At 37.3% G+C, this 22,678-nt stretch overlaps 1 protein-coding gene across 1 annotated transcript in view; it reads right to left on the bottom strand.

Annotated features, from left to right (window-relative positions):
• RGL1 (ral guanine nucleotide dissociation stimulator like 1) overlaps nt 1–22,678 on the bottom strand; it is a 123,763-nt gene that overhangs the window by 63,760 nt on the left and 37,325 nt on the right. The window contains exon 3 of the mRNA XM_036912566.2: nt 16,483–16,691. Within this exon, the coding sequence (XP_036768461.2) occupies nt 16,483–16,691 (209 nt within the window). The remainder of the gene's footprint in view (nt 1–16,482; nt 16,692–22,678) is intronic.

The following is a 22,678-nucleotide window of genomic DNA, read 5'->3' as shown; positions in this document are numbered from 1 at the left end:
ATGAGAGAGGATGGAAGAAACACGACCCGGACTGGGATAGGGAGCAGGCAGCTCTCTGACCACCAGAGTCGGGTGACAAGTCGAGGTCTTAGGTTTAAGATGAATTAATATGCTATTTAATAAATCAGTGCGAGACTGTGGCTCAGAATTCCCCAACCACAATAAGCTGCTATTGAGAATTCACATTTATGAAATATGCAATGTAAAAAAACCATGTACAATGAATATGAGGTTAGGATCATGGTATCTCCTCCTTTCTAGGACTACTTTTCTTTCCCATGCTTCCTCAAACTTAATATAGCACTAACTCATCTAAACTGGTGCTAGCAACTTTAGTTGAGACCAAAGCATAAGAATTATATTTTCCAGGATTAGGGAGGCCTGAGGTCATTCTCAAGTGCTGGGTTCATGTACACACACACACACACACACACACACACACACACGTAAAAAAAAGGAAATGTCAAGTAAGAGAGAAGTGACAAGAAAAAATTAAAAGACGCCAGCCCATTTTCCTTTTAAAGATTCAAAGATACTCTTTTTTAAAAAATCATTAAATTTACTTTAATGAAACCATTACACTTATTTTAATGAAACCATTAAATTTACTTTAACAAAATAAATGAATTTAATTTTCAGAACCATACCTATTTGCTCCATAATACAAGGCAGGAGCGGTACCCTCCTCTGACTCATAATGGCCACCTATGTGGCCCCCATCACCCACACTAGGAGCCTTTGCTTGCAGGGTGGGAGGGGTCATAACCAGGTTCCCTGGATGAACTTATGGAAGTCTGGGACTCCCTATCTGGTATGCAAAATTTGGTGGTGTGCTTTTTTCTATAGAGAGGCTCCATAGTTTTAGCTTGTGATCAACCCCCCACTGACCAACTGTTGGAAAATGATCACAACCACTGCTTTAGATGATCAAACCTGAATCTAGAACTTTTCAGTTCCCACTCAGAATATATGCACCTTGCCTTTCAGTTTTTTGTCAGGTTTTTTTTGTGGTTTCTAAACAAAAGCTCATTTAAAAAAAATCTACTAGGCAATTTGGTATTCTTCTCTGAAAAACAATGATTATTACATGTCCTCTATCCCTTTGCCAAGTGAAATAAAAGAAACTACTTCACAGAAACATTTTTATCTCATTTCAAGAAAAGAAAACCAGCCTGGTTATGAGCTGAGGCGAGGTCTCTGATAGGATCCCTTTAAAAGCTCCTTCACAGAACCTTCACTACCAGTCCACACAGCCAGGGTTCTGCAGTCACCACACGTTCCCACAGAGAGTTCCCACAGTGCTTCTGGGTGAAAGTTGGGCCCATTTGGCAAAAATAAATATTTACTGACCCAGCAGGCTGGAGAATTTATTTCCATTTTTCCTTATGTGATTACGGTTGGATGTAATTTTGAAGGAGTACCAAATGAAACTTTTTTGGTTAACCCAAAGCAATGGCACAGTTAGAGCGAGAAAAGAGTAACAGGGCTTGGTCATGCTGACTAAGCCCTGTTTCTGTTGCTGCCCATGCTTCTCAAAGCTGAGCCTGCGAGCCAAGGCCGAACAGGGCACCATATCCTGAACACGACAGTGGTGAAGGTACATGATCGCCTGACTGGCAGCTTCCTTGAGCAGCCCATGAGCTCTGGACTTTTGGAGGCAATCTCCCTGCCAAGAATTCCTTGTTTCTCACCAAATTGTGAACAACTTCTTTAACAGACTAAAATTTTTATTAATGTATTAGGTTTCTATTGCTGCCACAACAAATTACCACACATTTAGTGGCTTAACCAACACAAATTTGTTATTTGAGAGTTGTGTAGGTCAGAAGTCCAACACAAGTCTCACTGGGCTAAAATCAAGGGCTCAGCAGGACTGTGTTCCTTTCTAGAGGCTGCAGGAAATAATCCATTTGATTGCCCCTAACTTCTAGAGGCAGCCTATATTCCTTGGCTCAAGGCCCCCTTTCCTCCGTTTGCAAAGCCAGAAACACAGCATCTCTCTGATCCAGTTTTCAGTCTCACATCTCTTTCTCTGACTCTTCTGCCTCCGCCTTTCACTTTAAAGGACCCTTATGATTACACTGGGCCCACCCAGATAATCCAAAATTATCTTCTATTTTAAGGTCAGCTGCTTAGCAGCCTTAATTCTACCTGCAACCTTAATACTGCTTTGCTTGTAACTCAACATATTTATAGGTTCCAGGGGTTAAGACTAGATATCTTTAGGAGCCATTATTGTGCATGTCACAGATGAGTTTGTAAATTATTATCATAAATATCTTTTAACATTTTATGAACTAAACAATTTTTCTCTACCTGATAAAGCATGAACCAGCAAGAGCATGGACCTTTCATGAGGAACATGCCCTACAAAAGTTTTTCAATGCTATTTTCAATATTGGAAGCATTTCAATAGTTGAAGATTCTCACAGCTCTGTTATAACCCTTTTCTTTTTTAGTAGCAAATACTTTTTTATCTTCCTAATAGTCACAGGAAATAAGATCTGAGTACAATTTATCTTTCTGCAATCTGCCTTTTTTTGGTCAAACCACTCAATATATGCAACCATCCAAGGGCTGTCTTGTCCATAGGGTCATCGACACTCAAACCTAGAGAATATGTATTTAGACTCATCTGCTGTAACAAAAATCTCAAGAAATGGGAATTCTCACCCTAGTAGAATATCAGTATGTCTGTACTTTAAGCTATAAAAGGGAATAAGGCAATGTTAGTATTTCCTGAAAGATTTCCCACTACATAAATGGGATGAGTACCCTGGAGCCAACTGACCAATAAATCTCAGCTTTTTCACGCACAATGGGAGAAAAGACTCAATGGCTGAATCACTCTATTTGTTTCCACTTGATTTTATGGAGAGTTGGGAAGGAGTTACTAAAATAAGTGAAGAGAGTGTCATGACATTATTTTGAAAATCTTTTCTACCCAAGTGATAGAATTTAGACATAAATAACTCTAAGAAACAAAAGTGTAGGAAAAAAAGTCATGGTATGAGTTTAATAGTAACATTTAATGACAAAGGACACCATCAGTAGAACAAAAAGACATCCTACAGTATGGGAGAATATATTCATAAAGGACATATTCAATAAGGGGTTGACATCCAAATTATATAAAGAACTCATGCACCTCAACAAACAAAAGCAAATAAGCCAATTAAAACATGGACAGAGGAGCTGAACAGACATTCCTCCAAAGAAGAAATTCAGATGGCCAACAGGCACATGAAAAGATGCTCCACATCACTAATTATGAGAGAAATGCAAATTAAAACCACAATGAGATATCACCTCACACCAGTTAGGATGGCCAACATCCAAAAGACAAACAACAACAAATGTTGGTGAGAATGTGGAAAAAGAGGAAACCTCCTACACTGCTGGTGGGAATGTAAATTAGTTCAACCATTGTGGAAAGCAGTATGGAAGTTCCTCAAAAAGCTCAAAATAGAAATACCATTTGACCCAGGAATTCTACTCCTAGGAATTTACCCTAAGAATGCAGGAGCCCAGTTTAAAAAAGACAGATGCACCCTATGTTTATCGCAGCACTATTAACAATAGCCAAGAAATGGAACCTAAGTGTCCATCAGTAGATGAATGGATAAAGAAGATGTGGTACATATACACAATGGAATATTATTCAGCCATAAGAAGAAAACAAATCCTACCATTTGCTACAACATGGATGGAGCTGAGGGTATTATGCTCAGTGAAATAAGCCAGGCGGAGAAAGACAAGTACCAAATGATTTCACTTATCTGTGGAGTATAAAAACAAAGAAAAAACAAAACAGCAGAAGCATCACAAAACCGAAGAATGGACTAACAGTTACCAAAGGGAAAGGGACTGGGGAGGATGGGTGGGAAGGGAGGGATGAGGGGGAAAAGGGGACATTATGATCAGCACACATAATGTAGGTGGGGCGGGCATGGGGAAGGCGGTACAGCACAGAGAAGACAAGTAGTGACTCTATAGCATCTTACTACGCTGAAGGACAGTGACTGTAATGGGGTATGTGGTGGGGACTTGATAATGGGAGGAGTCTAGTAACCATAATGTTGGTCATGTAATTATACTTTAATGATACCAAAATAAAATTTTAAAAATTGGGGGAAAAAAAGCATTTAATGAGTGTTACTGCTGTAAGACACCAGCACCTGGAGGTGACTTACAGTCACGAGTGTAAGATGCTATGAGGCCCTCAAAGGAGGTGAGATTCCAGTACTCTGCTATAATCCCCTCTCCTTGGACCTGGAAGAGCAAAGGAAGGGTATCAGAAACTTTATCTCCTACTGAAAAAGAAAGAAGTAAGGAAATCTCATGAGCACTGCATGCCAGTATGAATCTAGGAATATTTGCCAAGTGTCTAGGCTAACTCCAGAACTAAATAAACAATTATTTTTAAGTGAAGGCTAACAAAAAATAATTTGGAACATATTGTATGCATCTCAAAAATTCTTATCAAGCTCCTTATGCTAAGAAAGAATTTGAGAACTGAATGGATTTGTGTTATGAACTTTTGAAAGGAGGTTTACTAGGACCACCTCACAGCTCCCAGGGGAAAGAAAGAGCTTTTTCTTAGAAATGTACAGTCAGTCAAGAAAAGGAGAAGATAAGCAAAAGACAAGGAGAAAATATTTACAAAAGACAAACCTGATACAGAACTGTTATCTGAAATATACAAAATCTCCCCCAAACTCAACAACAAGAAAATGAATAACCCAATTGGAAAAATGAGCAAATGAGGAATTCAGGTTCCAATCTTGCATGTCAGGAACTTAGATTAGAAGTTGCCGTTCCATCCTAACAAGTAAAAAGCTGAGCAGAGTGAAAAATCAACAGCTCTACTTAGATGCATCAGGGAAGTGAGGTCACAAGGAAAACTGCTTCCCCCCAAAACTGAAGATACAGGAAGTAAATATAGGAAATCACAACTTATCAGAGCAGAAATTGCCACAGGAACCAGTGTCAGGGTGGGAAAACTTGAACTGTAATTGAACTGTTGGAGGCTCAGTGTGGACAAGTCTGAGAGATAAAAACTGCAGGAGGACCCAGTCATAGACAGACCATCACACTATTGAGTTTTATCTCTATGAGTTTGATCAGGTTCTCACAGTGAGTATCAGAAAAAAATCCCCTTGTGTTTCCAGCAAAAGGAGGGGGAAAGGAACTATTTTGAAATACACCAGAGCATCTCTTCTTAACAACACCTACCTGCACAATAAACTACTTTACCAGAATCTAATCTCCTGGGGTTTTAGCAGAGCCTAACCTACCTAAAGGAAGAAAAATACCCAACTCCACCCTTATCTAGACCTCCATACAGGAAAAGGAAAATACCCATTTCCATCCACCCACCCACCCATTCCCAAGACATCCTTTCCCTAAGGGAGAAAAAAAAGAACAATAACAACAAAGAAGCACTGGTAAAGTTCACAGTTCAGAGGCACAGGCCTACTGTAAGATTAAAACCAACCTGTAGGACTACAGAATGCTTCCCCTCCCTGCTATATTACAACTATATTTACTAAAGGCCAATTTCGTCTTACCTGGTACCTCATATTCACCTTTCATTAAAAACTTACAAGACATTTTTGAAGAGACTGAACAAGCATCAGAAGCAGAGTCAGACATAGCAGAAATGGTAGGATTATCAGACCAGAAATCTTTAAAAACCATGATTAACATGCTAAGGGATTTAATGGAAAAAGTAGACAACATACAAGAACAGATGGATAATATAAGCACAGAGATGGATATTCTAAGAAAGAATAAGAAATAAATGCTAGAGATCAAAAGCAGTTTAACAGAAATGAAGAATGCCTTTTATGGGCTCATTAGTAGATTGAACATGGCTAAAGAAAGAATCCCTGAACTTGACGATATGAAAACCTGAAAAGCACTTCTAAACTGAAAAACAAAAAGGAACACAATACAAAGGACTATAGGACTACAAAAGGTAAAATATATGTGTAATGTAAATAACAGAAACAGAAAAATGAGAGAAAAGAATAGAAGCAATAGTTGAAGGAATGACTGAGAATTTCTACCATATTAATGTCAGACACAAAATCACAGATCCTGAAAAGCTCAGAAAACACCCAGCAGGATAAATGCCGGAAACACTACACCTAAGTGTTATCATATTCAAACTTCAGAAAATCAAAGATAAAGAAAAAAATCTTGAAAGGAGCTTTACCTATAGAGGAGCAAAGATAAGAATTACATCCAACTTTTCAGAAATTGTGCAAGCAAGAAGATGGCAAAGTGAAATATTTAAAGTGTTGAGAGAAAAAAACACCAACTGAGAATTCTGTACTATGCAAAATTACTCTTCCAAAGTTAAGAAGAAATAAAGACTTTCTCAGACAAACAAAAAACTGAAGGAATTTGTTGCCAGTAGACCTACCGTGCAAGAAATGTTAAGAGAAGTTCTTCAGAGAGAAGAAAAATGATGTAGGTCAGAAATGTATAGCTAAATGAAACTCACACAAGAAGAAATGGATTATTTGAATTGGACTATATTTATTAAAGAAACTGAACCAATAGTCAATAACCCTGCAAAACTAAAAGTACCAGACACAGATGTTTTCACTGGTGAATTCTACCAAACATTTAAGGAAGATATTATACCAATTCTCTACAATCTCTGACAGAAGACAGGATCAGAGGTACTACTTCCTAACCCATTCCATGAGGTCAGCATTACCCTAATACCAAACCCAGACAAAGGCATTATAAGAAAAGAAAACTACAGATCAATATCTCTCATGAACATAGATGCACAGATCCTCAAAAAAATTAGCAAATTGAATCCAACAATAAAAGAATTATACACTGCAACCAAGTAGGATTTATTCCAAGTAGGCAAAGCTGGTTCAACATTTGAAAACCAGTTAATATAATCATCACATCAACAGTCTGTAAAGAAGAAAATCACATGATCATATCAATAGATGCAGAAAAAGAATATGACAAAACCCAACAACCATTCATGATAAAACACTCAGCAGACTAGGAATAGGCAGAAATTTGCTCAAAAACCTACAACTAATTTATACTTGACAGTGAGAAACTCAAAGCTTTCCCACAAGGATCAGGAACAAGGTAGGGATATCCCTCTCACTACTTGTTTTAAACATTGTACAGTAAGTTTTAGCTATTGCAAAAAGACAAGAAAAGGAACTAAAGGATACACAGAATGGGAAGGAAGAAATAAAAACTGTCTTTGTTTGCAAATGACATGATTGTCTATGTAGGAAATCTGAAACATCAACCAACACCTCTTGTAATTAGTGATTATAGCAAGATTGCAGAATACAAGGTTAACATATAAATATCAATCACTTTCCTATATACCAGCAATCAAAAAGTAGAATATGAAATTAAAAACACAGTACCTTTATATCAGCACCCCTGCAAAATGAAATATTTAGGTACAAATCTAAAAAAAAGTACAAGATCTATATGAGGAAAACTACAAAACTCTGAAGTTTCAAAGTTCAAAGAAGAACTGAATAAAGCAAGAGATAGTCCATATTCATGGATAGGAAGACGCAATAGTACCAAGATGTCAGTTCTTCCCAATTTGATCTACAAATTCAATGAAATCCCAATCAAAATCCAGGAAAATTATGTTGTGGATACTGAAACATGAATTCTAAAGCTTGTATGAAGAGGCAAATGATCCAGAATAGCCAAACTCAATATTGAAAGAGAACAAAGCTAGAGAACTGATTCTCCCTGACTTCAAAACTTACTATAAAGCTATAGTAATCAAGATAGTATGGTATTGGCAAAAACACAAGTAGATCAATGGAACAGAATAGAATCTAGAAACAGACCTACATAAATATAGTTAAGTGATCTTTGGCAAAGGAGCTAAGGCAATATAATGGAAGAAAGATAGTCTTTTCAACAAATGATGAGTGATAGAACTCTAAGCACCCACATGCAAAAAAATGAATCTAGAAAACAGATTTTACAGCCCTCAGAAAAATTAACTCAAAATGGATACAGATCTAAATATAAAACACAAAACTATTATACCTCTAGAAGATAACATAGGAGAAAACCTTGATGACCTTAGTATGACAGTAACCTTTTAGATATAACACCAAAGGCATGAATCATGAAAGAAAAAAATTGATAAGCTGGATCTCATCAAAATTAAAAACTTCTTGGGAGCTTTGAGTAATGTATATAATTATTGAATCACTATGCTGTAAATCTGAAACCAATATAATATTGTATCAACTGTATCAACTATATTCCAATTAAAAAATGTGAATTATTAAAAAAATGTCTGTTGTGCAAAATACAATGTCAAGAGAATAAGAGGACAAGCCACAGATGTGGAGAAAATATTTGCAAAAGACACATTGCAAAAGACCATTATCCAAAATAAACAAAGAACTCTTAAAAGGCAACAATAAAAAAAAAAACACTACCATCAAAAAAATGGGCAAAAGGCCTGAAAGATACCCCACCAAATCAGATACACATGTAAGATACAGATGGCAAGTAAGCTTATGAAAAGACATTCCCTATCATGTCATTAGGAGCTGAAAATTAAAAATATAATGAGATACCACTACACACCTATCAGAAGAGCCCAAATCCAAAATACTGACAATACCAAATGCTGACAAAGATGTGAAGCACGGTACAGCCACTTTGGAAGACAGTTTACCAGTTTCTTATAAAATAAACATATTTCTTTCCATATGATCCAGCATGCTCACTCCTTGGTATTTCCTCAAAGGAGCTGAAAATGTATGCCCATATAAAAACCTGCACTTGGATGCTTACAGCACCTTTATTTATAATTGCCAAAACTTGGAGCAGTCAAATTGTCCTTCAGTAGGTGACTGGATAAATAACAAACTGGTACATTCAGAAAGGGAAGAAATATGAGCTATAAATCCATGAAAAGACATGGAGGAAGTTTAATTGCATGCTACTAGGTGAAAGAAGTCAATCTGTAAACGCAACATGATACTGTATGGTTCCAACTACATGACATTCTGGAAAGAGCAAAACTATGGAGACAGTAAAAAGGTCAGTGGTTGCCAAAGATTGGAGTTTGGAAAGGAAGAGATGAACAGGCAGAGCACAGAGGATTTTTAGGGCTGTGACACTACTCTGTATGACATTCTAATGATGAATACATGTCACGATACATTTGTCCAAACCCACAGAATGTACAACACCAAGAGCGAAACCTAATGTAAACTATGGACTTTGGAGGTTAATGATGTGTCAGTGATTGTAATAAATGTACCACTCTGATGGGTATATTGAAAATGAGCACACGTGTGGGGGCAGGAGGTATATGGGAACTTTCTTGTACTTTCCACTCATTTTTCTGTGAATCTGAAACTTCTCTAAAAAATGAAGTCAATTTTTTTAAAAAAGTATACATTGATCCCTGACTGACTTGAAAGCAATGGTACAAGCCTATGGCTTTATTTGTCTCATTCTAAATGCAGGCAGAGGCTGGGTAATGTACACTGTTGTACCTTCTAACACAAGTGCTCATAGTGCACATGCATATTAAAAACCATTATTTATTTGTTAGGCAAGCACTTCCTCAGCTCCTATCTCCACATAACCATTCCTTTCTACAGTACACTTGTACAGTAGTGAACAAGAGAGACATGGTGTCTGAGTAGGGGAGACAGACAGGATATAAGATAAGAAAGATAATTTCAAATAGTGGTGTCATGAAAATAGAGAAACTAATGGTACTCTCTTAAGCACTTAATATTCACCAGCCACTATACTAAGAACTTCACATTATCAAGATTAAACCTCATATTACCCTTATAAGTTAGGGTTACTTTTCATTCTCATTTTATGGGAAACCAAAGCTAGTAATATAAAATAACTTCCCCAATGTGACAGAGCAAGTAAGGGGTACAAAACTGCAATCAAATTCATTTTCTGACTCCCAAGCCTTAACCATTCTCACCATGCTTTATGCAAGAATCTCATGATTAAAAGACAGAGAAACTGCTTTTCCCATCAAGTATCCTAAACCTCTGAAAGGAAAAGGAAGGATATATGGCATTTATGACAAAGTCTACAGAAACAAATGAAAAGTTTTCAAACTTTAGATTTGATCAACTCTTCTCTATGCTGTAGAGAAATTAGTCTCACTAGCAAAAGCAGTTCCATTCTTGTTGGTAATTGGTGCCCCTTTTACATATGAAGGTGTTACTACTCAAGGTATCATATGAAGTATAGATTTGAAATTCCTGCCCACACAGTAGTAATATATTTGCACACATCCTCCAAGCTTTCTCATTTGCTATAACCCTGTCCTCCAAGAAGAATACTCTTGGAGGAGCAGTGGAGTGAGTCAGGGGATTGGGCCTGAGCACATCAAATAAACAGGAACACTCCAGACACACAGACTCAACAATGACCTTGGTAGCCCAGGAACTATCTGACCACCTAAGATCACTGGCCAATATCCAGTTTTGTTTGGGCAATGCCTCCCACCCCAAATCTTCTCTTCCTGTCTCTGTCACAGAACCTAGCTTCTTCTATCCCAAGGATTCTATCAATTTTAATTATATACATTTATTTGTCCACTAATTTAATCTTATGATTTAATCTTACTCTACCCCACTAGCCATTAAGGGAGGATACTGCAGGAGTCATGACCAGTTTGCCCAGCATTATAAACACTGCACCTTGGATAGTACATGGTACATATTAAACATCTGGTTAATATCATTCGATTAAATGAATGAGTAGGATCCTTGAGGTTCATGTGAATTGCTCACAACCGTGTATCCCTCAGAAGATGCAGTTTTCAAGGAAAATCAACTGAGGGAGTAGAGAAAAGGATAGTAGAGGGGATTCCCAAAGCACCCCCTCCTTTAAAAATGACATTTAAAAATGGCATTAACAAATCATAGGAGGTGATATGATACACTTGAAAAGAACTTCCAGGTCAGAAAGAGGTAGGTTTTAATTCCAGCTCCACCACTTACTGATTGATTGAACCTCAATTTTCTCACCTGTAAATATGGGGGTAATATAATGATAAATGAACTAAATGGTATAAAGTCTGTGAAAATGCATGGCAAGCAAATATGGGAAGAAGTAAGTTCAAAGACCCACTGAACTAGCCTCCTCTCTGTGACCTAAGCAAGCAAACTCAAGTCAGATTGGTCTTAGAGCATAAGGCCTATGGATGGCTCCAACCTTTATCCTCCCCAAAGGTCCTCCCCTGGGACTATTCACTTGGAATGAAAGTAATTCCGATTATTGCTCAGTCCTTTTGAAACTGTGACCTAAGGGCCATTAGCGGCTTAGCAAAAGTTTTTGGACACCTAGTTCACCCCTATTCTGCTTGTCCTTCACATTCTGCTTACCTCTGATATCAGACAAGTGGATCAGAGACAGAAAGACTAAGAAACAGCCCAAAAGCAGCTGATGTGATCAGTAGCTGAAGAAAAATCTAGGTATCTGTATAAACATTTCATGGTTCTCAGAGAAGATCACTAGCTGAGTTACACTTCTCCCCACATTGAGGTGGGCTGTTTTCAGTGGTATGTAACTCCCTTGCTTTCCATAATAGTATGATGGGAGGAATGTGTTTTTAAGTGGAATGCATGTTTGAAGTTAGAGAAAATAAAATCTCAAAGCCCCAGCACACACAGCTAAACCACAATTCAAAAACTTTCTTCTTAGGTTAAAAGGAAGCCAATGAGCCCTAGAATTAACTCTGAGCCATGGTAAGAAGTTCAGAAAACAGGATTCCTTGTGAACTGATGATCATACCAACTAAGGGATAAAGCAAACACATGGAATTAGACATATGCAACTTCAAACCAATATCTACTGGTCAATCACAAAAGCTCATATTATTAGCACAATGAAAAAATTGAAAGATTTTTTTTTTTTCTAATCACAGAAAGCAAACAGTTCCAAATGAGGAAAGCCACAGGATTGGAAGTCTTAAGGAAAATCGAAGCTTGACTTCAAATAAGCTTTCCTTTGGCAGGAGAAAAATACTACAGCACCTGCCTTCAACCCAGTCTTTACTGGTTAGAATTAGCACACCCTATAGTAACTTATCAGTGTTAATTTCACAAAAGATAAGCAATCTACTATTAAGAAACCAAGAATAATAATTTAAAAAATTACATCAAAGGCAAACACATCTACCACAATTTAATAACAAGAAAACAAAAAAACAGCATATCAAGCCTATTTTCAAAAATGGTAAGTTCATGCAATTTAACTGCTTACCTCCCAGTTACAGACATTAAGACCCTCAACAACCAATTTAAGAGCCCAATGTTTCACAGAATCTGTATTTTGGTTAAAATCTAACAAAGAGTAATATGTGGTCATGAGATCTAAGTGTGAGTAGGAAATGGGGTGACAAATATTCGTGTTGAAATTTGTACATATACGGACAAATCCACATTTCTGTAGAGGAAGCAAAATAAATGGGGTTTATTTGTCTAAATGTCTGAGAACATGTTAGAGATTCATTTTTACACCATCTTAAGCATTTGTCTACTTGTTTTATGAATGTAAGCCTTCTCTTCTGCTGTGAAATATTAAGTTCTCAGGGGTGGATCCAGGTTTTGCAGAGCCAGCATATGTAATTTGAGGGGTCCTCTCCAAGAAAAAGAACACAAAATTATGAATAAAATTATGTAGAGGGTTTTGCAAGTGAGGGGCCCTGGAGGTTATTAAGTACCAGCATCTTCTGAGGAAATTCACTGTAAGAGTGGGAACCAACTAAGTCTCATCCATATAGTATCTTGCAAAGCACTAGGTACTTTACAGGCATTCAGTACATGTTGGGTCCACTCATTTCAGAAGCAAGCAAAGGGTACAACTGTGAGACCAAACTCAAGGCCAAGCCTTGGCCCATCCAAATGGTTCCAGATAAATCTTAACTCTTCATTCAGTTATACCTTAAATGATAGGGAGAATTAAATGTAATTTGAATTCATGTTGATTCTGTTATTTAATAATTATCATCTAGCTAATACTTAAAAAATCCAGAAATGTTTATCTACTATGAGAACAAAAATATTGTTCTAGTAGAACAAAGGTTATTTTAAAAATCATCACATAAAAGCTGGATGTACACAAGCCATTGACTGAACACTAATTCCTGGGTGTAGGTCCACTATTTATGGCTCATGAACAGCTGGAATTCATGTGCACTCCTTTCCTGAATGTGGGCATCTGGGCCTAGTATTAATGGAGTCATCCAAGAAGTTAAGAGGTTACTAATTCCAAAGACAACTTGTAGAATATTTTGATGTGTTAACCTATTTCCTCATACTCCCTGCCAACAGGTAGCATACTGCATCCTTTTTATAACTATTAAATAACAAAAAGAGAATTTATATAATTCTTCAGGTTCCATTTATAGGTGAGAGATACTATACAAGCAGACAAACGCTGAAAGAAATGACTCACTAATCCCACAGATTTATGTTCATATTTTAAATATGCTATGCAAAAAACTATAGAACTTCCTATCTAGAGTGAAGTCCAGAGTTATCATAATCAGATAGACATTTTATGAATGTTCCTAAATATCAACATATGAGTAACTATTGAACCAACTGATTTCACTCTACATGTATCTCAAGGAAAATATCTTGAGAAAAATCTGTTATCAATAACCATTTTTGCATTGGAATAGAACTTGATTATAGGACTGCATAAATTTTTTTGAATGTCTTCATAAAAAAGATTAATAAACAACTTTTAAAACTGAAGTATAAATCAGGAAAAAGTATTTCTAGCATATAAGCAAAAAACTAATTTCATTAATATACAAGGAGTTATAATTAGATGATCAATAATTAGATGGCAATAATCCAAAGTAAAAAAATAAAGGATGAAAAGCCAGTTCACAGAAATCACAAATGCCTAATAAGTATTTTAAAAGATGCTATATCTCACTAATAAATGTAAAAACACAAATATTAAAATAATCAGCCAGTTTTCAATGGGAAATCATGGTAGAGATGGTTTCCATAGTAGAGATGAAAATATCCACAGTGGACAAGGTTGTGGGGAAAGTGAAGCAACAGCGACTCTATCCTCTCAGGAGGAGTGTGGTTGGTGCAACTTTCTAGAGGACAATCTAGCAATATTTTTCACATTTTAAAGTGCTTACATATACAATAACCAAGATATGGAAGCAACCTAAGTGTCCATCAATAGATGAATGGATAAAGAAGATGTGGTACATATACACAATGGAATATTAATCAACCATTAAAGATAATGTCATCTGCTATTTGCGACAACATGAATGGACCTAGAGATATTACGCTAAGTGAAATAAGTCAGAGAGAGAGAGACAAATACATATGATTTCACTTATATATGTGGACTCTGAAACACAAAACAAACAGACAAAAACAAAACAAATCAGAAACAGGCTCATAAATCCAGAGAACAAACTGATGGTTGCTGGAGCTGGGGAGGAGAGGGGAAATAGGTGAAGTTTGTACAAACTTCCTATTTTAAAATAAGTAAGTCATGGGGATGAAAAGTACAGAGTAGGGAAAGCAGCCAGTAATATTATAATAACTGTGTGTTGACAGATGGCAACTATACTTATCGTGGTAAGCGTTTTATAATGTATATAAATGTCAAATCACCATGCTGTACACCTGAAACTAATACAATATTATGTCAACTATACTTCAACAAAACTTTTTTAAAAGAACATAAAATGCTTATATATTGACCCATCAATCACTCTTCTTTGAAATTATCCTATAGAATTTTCAAACAAGTACTCAGGAGATATATGTATACATATTCAAAGGCACTTTTTGCAGCATTGTTTAAAATTTCAAAAATCAAATTAAGAAAACTAGAGAGCTTAACTGTCCATTCATAGAATCAATTCAATTCAATAAATACTATAAAGTCACTAAAAAGAATATGATACATCTATCTATATGTACTGACTTTGATAACAGTAACTCATATTTCTTCAGCTTTCAATATTTCTAAGCCCTTTACAAGTGTTAATTTCCTTTATGAGTAAAAAATCCCCAAGATACACAGATAAATAAAAAAATACATAAAGTTACAGAACAGACCGTGTACTATGATTTTATTTATACCATATGTAAATACACATTATATGATCAATATCATACATACATGAACAAATATATGAGATAAATATCTATGTAAATGTGTATATATGTACATACACATATATGTGTTTACACCCAGAAAAATTTGGGAAGAATACAAAGGCATGGTTTACAGGGCTTTCCTAGGAGGAATGGGACTGGGAAATGGGACTTGAAGGAAAGGAAATTTTCACTTTCTGGTTTTACTTTTTATTTTTATAATTTTCTGATTTCTTTGAACTTTTCACTATATACATGAATTACTTCCATTTTTAAAATGTTAATACATGTTATCTGCCTAATTAGATTATGGTCTGCCTAATTAGATTATGGTCTGTTTCTACTTCTATATATTTTTTAAAATCTAATAAAAGTTATTTGGGGAAAAGGCAGCAATATGAGAAAACGTTAGTAGTTTTTTATAGTATACATAAAAAGTATCTATTTTTAGTCCTTATACCTATATAAATCCTTCTCTAGTATAAGAATTTTTAACATGAACAGACATTACTTTCAAATTTTAAAGAAATCTAGTTAGAAAACAATATCCAGTAACTCCAACAAAAACATCCCATCTCACTTACTTTCTTATGCCAGGAAACCCCAGAATATGAGGATTTAGAGGACTTTTGTGATTCCAAAAGAACTGGCTGACAGTGTTCCTCCCAATATTAAATCGATTTAGTAATAATTTTTAAAAGGCCAAGTTTAATTATAAATAAAAATAAGGGGGAAAATATAATATCAGTGTGTGAATTATAATGCATACTGCTCCACTCTATGGAACATGTGACGCAACAACAGATCAGGGTGATATAGATGTGCACATCCATGTGCATCATGCACATGCACATACATGGTGACTGTTATTAGTGCCACCATCATTTTAGCCACCATTCATTAGCTGCTTCCTGTGGATCTACTACTGAGCTCCATGTTTCACACATATCAGCATATTTAATTCTCACAACCACCCAATAAAATTCCTGATTTTTTTAACTGGAATTATATAAAATTATAAAAATATAGAGAAAATTTTAGAGTGGCAAATAGTAACTGAAACTACAAATGACTAAGTCTATATTTATGGTATGTATTCCTAACTATTTGTTATGAAATATTTTTATCAGAAATAGACCATAAAATGACTCCTGAGTAATCTTCATGCCATTTGTTCCAATGGTCCTTCCCTCCAGATCACCCTTCCCCGTCCATCTCCCCCAGCACACCGAGCGCAGATGATTCTGAGCCTCATGCCTGCTCTGGGAAGCACCTTACATTCCCACCAAGTCCCCATGGCCTTCAGTCTTACCTGTCCAGCAGCAGTTCCAGCACTTCTTTAGTGGAGGCAAAGCCTCTGTACGTTGACAGGAAGATGCTGATATAGGTAAAGTCATTGTCCCCAAAAGCTGTCAGCAGGTTCTCCACAAGCTTCTCCAAGGTGCCAGCTTTTATGGTCCTGATCTTACAGGTCTCATACTGACTGACTGTATGTCCTGGAGGCAGCTGGTCCCCTTCAACCTGTACAATAAATTCATGATTATGATCAGAAATGACTGCCTAAGGCGAAACTGAAAACACTAAAAGAGTCGAATCATAGCCTGGCATGTTCTCTCTTGTTCTTACTTAATTTCCCTACAAATCACATGAGGCGGTCCTCTCACCTGTGAGTGCAGTAGAGTCGGTGCTGGTAGTGGGGGCTGGGTTCGTGTCAGCGCCTTCACAGTGGACACGTTAGCTGCTTACCACCCTAACGAGAATCACTGTGGCATATTTTATCAAGGATGTTTTCTATGACCTCAGGATCAAGTTTAGCGTGTGTTATCAGTCATTCCCTTCTTACTGTTCCATAGTAAGTTCTCAAACTCATTCTGAAAGACAGTTCCTACAGTGGTGTGCTGGAGCTGACTCACACTGGCTGTGGAGAGCTGACTGCTAAATTTTTAGGGTTTGTGTGAACCAGCTGACATCACATTGATAGCTTGAAAAGTCAGCCATGATAGGAGTATGTTCTCTATGGAAATCTACAGAGATATGTTTTCTGATTTGATATCATCAGCATTTAATGGAGTTGACTGAGAAATGGCTTTACCCAAGAAGCACTGGGCTAATCTCTGGGCAATAATGGAAAGGGTGCGTGCCCCCCTGCCTTGCACAGACTTGCAGTGTACAAGCCAAGTAGCTATCACATGAGAATGAACCTGAATAATATAAGCAGGTATAATTGCACCTTGGCAGACATAAAACATAAGAACTGATTAGTGACAAGATCCATATAGCTTAAAAACTGAGTATGAGGGAAAAGAATTAAATTGCAAAAAATATGGGTGTGCCTGACATTCTACAATGAATCCGTGCCTAACAAATTATCCAGAGATGCAGTTTTCAAAGTTTAACATGGCCTTCATAGGACTAGGGAAGATGACCTACCAAGAGGTTCTTTTCCTAAAGCAAATGATCATTCTAAGTGAGGCAAATAATCACCAGGCAATTTCTCTGAATTGTAAATCTGAATTGCTTTTCACCAGATTTTCCTAAATTGAAATAATCAGGCATGTGAAAATTAAAGAAGAGGGGCAAAAAAGGGAGGTCTGAATCTCTGCATGATGGCATTGTGCTTACTAAGTAGTATGTTTGCTTTTCCTTCACCTGGCCTGTCAGAAGTTAAACCAAGGGAAGGAAATTAGCTGGTGAGATTGTTTTCAGTAAGACCTCAGTGGGGGCGATCACTTTTAGGAAGGGGTTAGAATAGCTGAATGTCACCATGTCTAGCTGCTGACAGGAATTCATATTAAGACCCCGGCTTATGTGACAGATGACTTTATTTCTTTATTACATTCTTGAAAGACACTTTTAGCTTAGTAAGGAGAGATCTGGTTCATGCAAAATACCAAATGTCTCTTTAGGCCACTTAGGCCTGTTGATTCTGAGGTGGCTTATACTTGTTCTTTATCAGTCTATATGTAGTTTTAGAATGGACCTCGTAGTACCCAGCTCTCTCCCACTAGTTCCCATTAACTTTAACCAGAAACAATAAATGAAAAAGATATACAGTTTCAAAGTCTAATTAAGTTTTTAATTATAGTGTTGCCCTAAGTATGAGTCGTAAAATGCCAGTTCCAAGACAAAAGGTCTTGTCGTCAACTTTGGGAACATAAAGTTCAATACATTTCTTTAGTACAGAATTTCTTGAAGTCTTTAATAAGCTAACGTTATGAAATTCCAAGAGAAGGATATGGCATATGATGTTTCCAAATGGATTTCCCTTTATTCTAAGAGCATCTTGCAGAACATTAGAATGAACATACTTTGGAAAACATTAGCTAAGTCACTGTGATGCACTTAAAATTTAATTTGCATTTGCCACTTTTCACTTAAAAAGAAAAAAATCAAGACATTATAAAATATAATGTTATCTTCAAACATCTACATTCTTTTGATTTCTTTCTTAATACCAGACTTTAGGGATGTTTTGTGTGTTTAACTTTGTCACTGGTCAAAATCATTATCAGCCTGATAATATTAGAAGTAGTAGTTAAAAAATATACTTTAAGGTTAGGATTGGCTTCTCAACAAACAACAAAGGGATTGTTTTCTCAGTCTCCAAGCATATTCAAGCTCTAACTCTAAATCAAGCCTCCTTACCTTATGACAATGTCAGGGTTCCCTTACCAATCAACGTTATAATTTGCTGATTCTTGTTTTACTCACAATGCAAATTTCACTTGCAAACTAAATCTTTCTTATTGAAAGTAATAACTATTTAAAAGAACTAGTTTTTCCTTAAGCACTCATATGGCCCAAAATTCAAATACAGAGAAAAATGCTTGTCAAAGGACCTGATGAAGTGGGTCCCTTTTCCTGCCAGAGAACAGATCTGGCAGGAAGCCAAGGTTCTCCCATGGGAATGGAATCAGGTCACCCATTAACCCCGTCTCTTCCTTTCAGTTGTCCCCCTATTCTGAAAAAAAATCTCAGTATGCATGCCTGATCCCCATTTGTCCCTTTAACTCTGTTTGCATCTGTACATCAGGAAGGACCATGTTTGTGCTAACAGAATGGCTAATAAAGTATTTTAAATATTTAGATTTTAAAAGTCATTCTCTAAGTGCAATAAATGAGCATCAATGACAATATCAGAAAATGAAGTACAGGATTTGCTCTGGCGCCTAAAATCAGTCTCATAAAAATGAACAACGTATGTTCAGGTGTCAGAGCACTTGCTGAATGCCATTTTCTGCACATTCAATAAGCATCCTAACAACTACTTGTTATATCAGGGAGAAGACCAGGGTTTTGAAGGTGAGCTCTAATGTACCAACACTCAGATAGAGCATTTTTTAATAAAACAAAAAGGTTTTAATCAACTGCTTATTACTGGAACTATGTTGAAATAAAATTATGCAAAAGTGAAATACAAGAAACAAACTAGGCCTTATGGTCAGACTGGAGAAGCTAACATTTTAGTTTCATTTTTGCTGCAAAATATCCAATAGCTACATAACCCTTTGAAGAGACCATAGGATCTGTTTTTGTTTGTAATATCTCAATACCTTTGAATTCTAATTTAAAAGAGGACTGGAGGGAGGCGGCAGGGGGTCAGCGGGAGGGAGAGTCTTGGCAGACAAGTGTTTAATAACCCAGATTTAAAGAGCAAGACATGCAGGGCCGAGCCTGCCCTCCGGGCTAGCACGCTAACAGGAAACAGCTCAATCTGGATTTAATCAGAGACCATCGCTTTCCTGACAAGATCATGATACTGAGGCCACAAAAATGTTTCATGATTGTTTTTTTGGCTAATATTTCTGCCATTAGGACTCAGCTTTTCCTAAGAGAACATGTCTGACTCCTATGGGGGAAATCTAAATTCTGCCCAGCCATCCCAGCCATGAAATTCCCATACTTATCAATTTTGGCTTGAGGGGACAGGAGAAAGAGAATGTGAGAGATGAAATGTGCCATATTTAAATTCTGTCTCTGGTCATGGAGAAATAGACTCTTGCACCTTCTAAAATATGAACTGTTAACAACTTGGGTGTTTCTCATTTGAAAAAAAAAATTCCTTCAATCAAAATAAAATTTCAGTCATCTGATACTTTGACAGGGAATGTGTTAAAGTCAACAACCTCAGGAGACTGAAGGCAGTATGAAGTGCTTCTCCAAGCCATGCTCAACCTGCAGTACATGAGCTCTCGGGCATCCTGGCTTGAGCAGAAAAGTAAATAATGAGTACTATTCCAGGCATAACTGCCTTGAGAAAATCTAAATCCCAGTTTCAGAGACCAGAAGATGATGCACATTGCTCTCTCCACATTCATCCTAGAATACCCTGGGCACATTTGAAATTCCCTTTTCAAATGCCCTACAACCACCATCCAGCAGTGAGAAACCATCCTACTACAGGAAATGCCGCGAGATTACTCACAAATAAGCTCTGGTCATCTGTCCATATTGTCCAAATACATATAGACTAAATTTCCCTGACATGCATAGAAAAAATACGTGAACATCATGGCACACAGCAGAGCACTGTGGTGAAGCCAGGGCGTCTGAGTACTGTGAGCTATTTATACGTGGGGCATTCAGAGATGTGAGGCTGTCTATACAAAACCCTTGGGCATGTATGCCAAGCTCAGTGTGAGCTTCTGCAACATGTAAACTTCTACTTTAGATATGAACTAACGTTTTTGCTGGGTTAGGGCTGCCAGGATGCCAGTTAAATTTTAATTAATTAATTCAGGTAAATGATGAATAACTGAAAAATGCAGGGGCATAAGTATGTCCCATGCAGTAGTTAGGATGTACTCGTACTGAAAAAGTATTTGTTGCTTATGTGAATTTCAAATTTAACTTGGCATCCTATATTTTTATTTGGTAAGTCTGGCAACCCTACACTAAGTGCATAAAAAGAGCACAGACTGGATCTCTCATTTATTCACCTACTTATTAAGCCTTACATTAAATACTACTAGCTTAGTACTAACACACATTAACTAAACCAGGCACTATGCAAGGTAGTAGAGATATAAAGGTAAATAGCATACAGTTCTGACACCCAGGTTGTTCTGTCTGGTGGAGGAAACAGACACAAAGAATTCACCATAACTCAATATAAGTGGTGGAGAGACTGGCAGATACCATGGAAGACCCAGGAGGGACCCAGCATAGATGTGGCATCAGAAAAGGCTTCTTAAATAGGTGATGCTTGCTCTAAATGTTGGAGAAGACAAGGCAGGTAAAGAGACCAGCACCAATGAAGACATTAAGAAGAAAACTGATGTGGAAGGAAACATGCAGTTGCAGAAGTAATATGACAATGGGAATGAACAGCTTGGCGAGAGAGTCACCAGGAAACTACCTGATTATGGAGAACTCAGGTCAAATCCTGAGGAACTTAGATTGCATTTCCTATAGGTTTAAACATAGGCAGAGAAATCACAGCATGGAAGATAGATTTGATGGGAAGTTTTAAAGTTGCTAAAATCATTCGGAAAGGTGTTGATATTCTAGATGAGCAACTGTAAGGGCCTTAGCTTAACCAACAATAATGGGGGTAGAGAAAGTGGTGGGTGGAAAGCCAGAGTTAAGGAATATTCAGAAATTGTCAAGATTTAGTGATTAACTGAATGTAGAGGATGAAGACGAAGGAAAAGACAGAACCAGGAAACTACCTGAATTCTAGTGTGGATGACTGCAAAGATAATGGTGCCACTAAGATGAAAGAAAATAGAGACGGGGAAGCCAGATTTCTATGGGGCAGAGACACGGAGTTCCACTTTAGAAGTGTAAACTCTATCTTTAGGACTTTCCAATAGTTCAGTCCAACAGGCAGCTGGACTAGCATCTAAGTCAGGGAGAGGGGTCTAAGATGGAAGTGTGTTGAACTTACATCAATTAAGATGGCTTCAGAGATTCCCGGAAGATGGCGGCGTGAGTAGAGCAGCGGAAATCTCCTCCCAAAACCACATATATCTATGAAAATATAACAAAGACAACCCTTCCTAGAATAAAGACCAGAGGACACAGGACAATATCAAGACCACATCCGCACCTGAGAGAACCCAGCGCCTCGCGGAAGGGGGTAAGATACAAGCCCCGGCCCTGCGGGAGCCGAGCGCCCCTCCCCCCAGCTCCCGGCGGGAGAAGAGCAGGCAGAGCGGGAAGGAGACGGAGCCCAGGACTGCCGAACACCCAGCCCCAGCCATCCGGGCCAGAGTGCAGGGCCCTCGATACTGGGAAAACAGGGCAGCAAGAACAGTGAGCAGGCACTGGAGGCTGGGCGACAGAGGACATAAGAAAAGCGCGCGACCATTTTTTTTTTTTTGCTTTTTTGCTGCTTTGTTTTGGCGAGCGCTTTTTGGAAGTCTTAAAGGGACAGGGACCCCAATATTAGGGAAACAGGGCAGAAAGACCGGTGAGCAGAGGCCTGAGGCTGGCACTGGAGAATAAAGAAAAACGAACGACCACCTTTTTTTTTTTTAATTAAAAATTTTTTTTTTTTTTAATTA

This window comes from Manis pentadactyla, chromosome 9, assembly GCF_030020395.1.
Source record: "Manis pentadactyla isolate mManPen7 chromosome 9, mManPen7.hap1, whole genome shotgun sequence".
In the NCBI taxonomy this organism is placed as follows: domain Eukaryota; kingdom Metazoa; phylum Chordata; class Mammalia; order Pholidota; family Manidae; genus Manis; species Manis pentadactyla.
The sequence above is the reverse complement of the archived record's forward strand: the minus strand, read 5'-3'. Positions and strand labels throughout refer to the sequence as shown.